Source organism: Poecilia reticulata, linkage group LG15 (assembly GCF_000633615.1).
Source record: "Poecilia reticulata strain Guanapo linkage group LG15, Guppy_female_1.0+MT, whole genome shotgun sequence".
Taxonomy (NCBI): Eukaryota; Metazoa; Chordata; class Actinopteri; order Cyprinodontiformes; family Poeciliidae; genus Poecilia; species Poecilia reticulata.
The window spans coordinates 30,421,571-30,422,667 of NC_024345.1; the positions used below are offsets into that span (position 1 = coordinate 30,421,571).

General features: G+C 55.9%; 1 protein-coding gene across 9 annotated transcripts in view; it reads right to left on the minus strand.

Moving 5' to 3' along the window:
- cul9 (cullin 9) overlaps positions 1 to 1,097 on the minus strand; it is a 24,603-nt gene that overhangs the window by 16,343 nt on the left and 7,163 nt on the right. For all 9 annotated transcript variants that reach the window (XM_017308897.1, XM_017308893.1, XM_017308892.1 and 6 more), the window contains 4 exons: positions 906 to 1,011; positions 608 to 835; positions 370 to 460; positions 116 to 287 (listed from right to left, as the gene is read on the minus strand). In XM_017308897.1, coding sequence (XP_017164386.1) covers positions 116 to 287; positions 370 to 460; positions 608 to 835; positions 906 to 1,011 — 597 coding nt within the window. The remainder of the gene's footprint in view (positions 1 to 115; positions 288 to 369; positions 461 to 607; positions 836 to 905; positions 1,012 to 1,097) is intronic.

Below are 1,097 nucleotides of genomic sequence, written 5' to 3' on the forward strand. Positions count from 1 at the left end.
TGGCCACACCCACCTGATGGCCACGCCCACCCGGTGGCCACGCCCACCCGATGGCCACACCCACCTGATGACCACGCCCACCCGATGGCCACACCCACCCGATGGCCACACCCACCTGATGACCACACCCTTGTGCATGTAAATGTTGATGAAGTGCGAGCCAGTGCACCCATTGGACTCCCAGTAGGTTTTGGGGTTCTTGTCAGTCAGCTTGTTGGCTCTGTGGTGGTTGGAGGAAACCTCCACCTTTTCCCAACATTTATCCTCCTTGAGCTCCACACTGGAGCCTGGGAACATCAACAGGGACACCAGTTAGACCAGTTTCAGAAACCACTGTGTCCATGAACATAAAGGAACATCTGCACTGACCCTGACACAGGTTCCTCAGGAAGACGTCGAAGAAGGGGATGTTGATCGGCTGGTGGCTGCGGCGGTGCTCCTCGATCTGACCCAGCACCATCTGACACACAACAGGAAACACAGGCAGCACATGACTCACAGCAGCCAATCACTGGAGACCATGAGGACCTGAGCTCTTTACTGCTGGAGATGAAGCTAAGATGTTCTCCAGAGCATCTCCAGGCCCAGGGACCCTGCAGGCGCCCACCTGGATGCATCCGGCCAGCACGCTGGTGGTCATCTTCTTGTAGAGGCTGGCGTATTTCTCACAGTCACTGATGAGGTCTCGCAGCTCGGTGACCAGCAGCAGGTTGGTGCTGTGTTTATCCAGAGCCTTCACCAGAGACTCCTTGGTCCCCAGGCGGCACATAACCACTGCATAGTCCTTGTTCAGTGAAGCCAGTCGGTACAAGAAGCGGATGAAGAGCTGCACCACCTGTGGAGTCATCATAGCAGGTTAGCCTCTCACCATGACCTCTGACCTCAGAACCAGGAGCGCTGCTAACCTCTCTATCGTTGATGAACGCTGTCATAGTGGACAGACACGGTTCAATGCTCTCGTGCCATGGCAGCATGTCCTCCTCGTAGTTGTCCAGGAACTTGTTGAGGATTCTGCAGGTACAGTCAGAGTCAAAGATCCAGCAGCACCACTGGAGCCACTGGTGGCAACACCAGCAGCACCACTGGTGGCAACACCA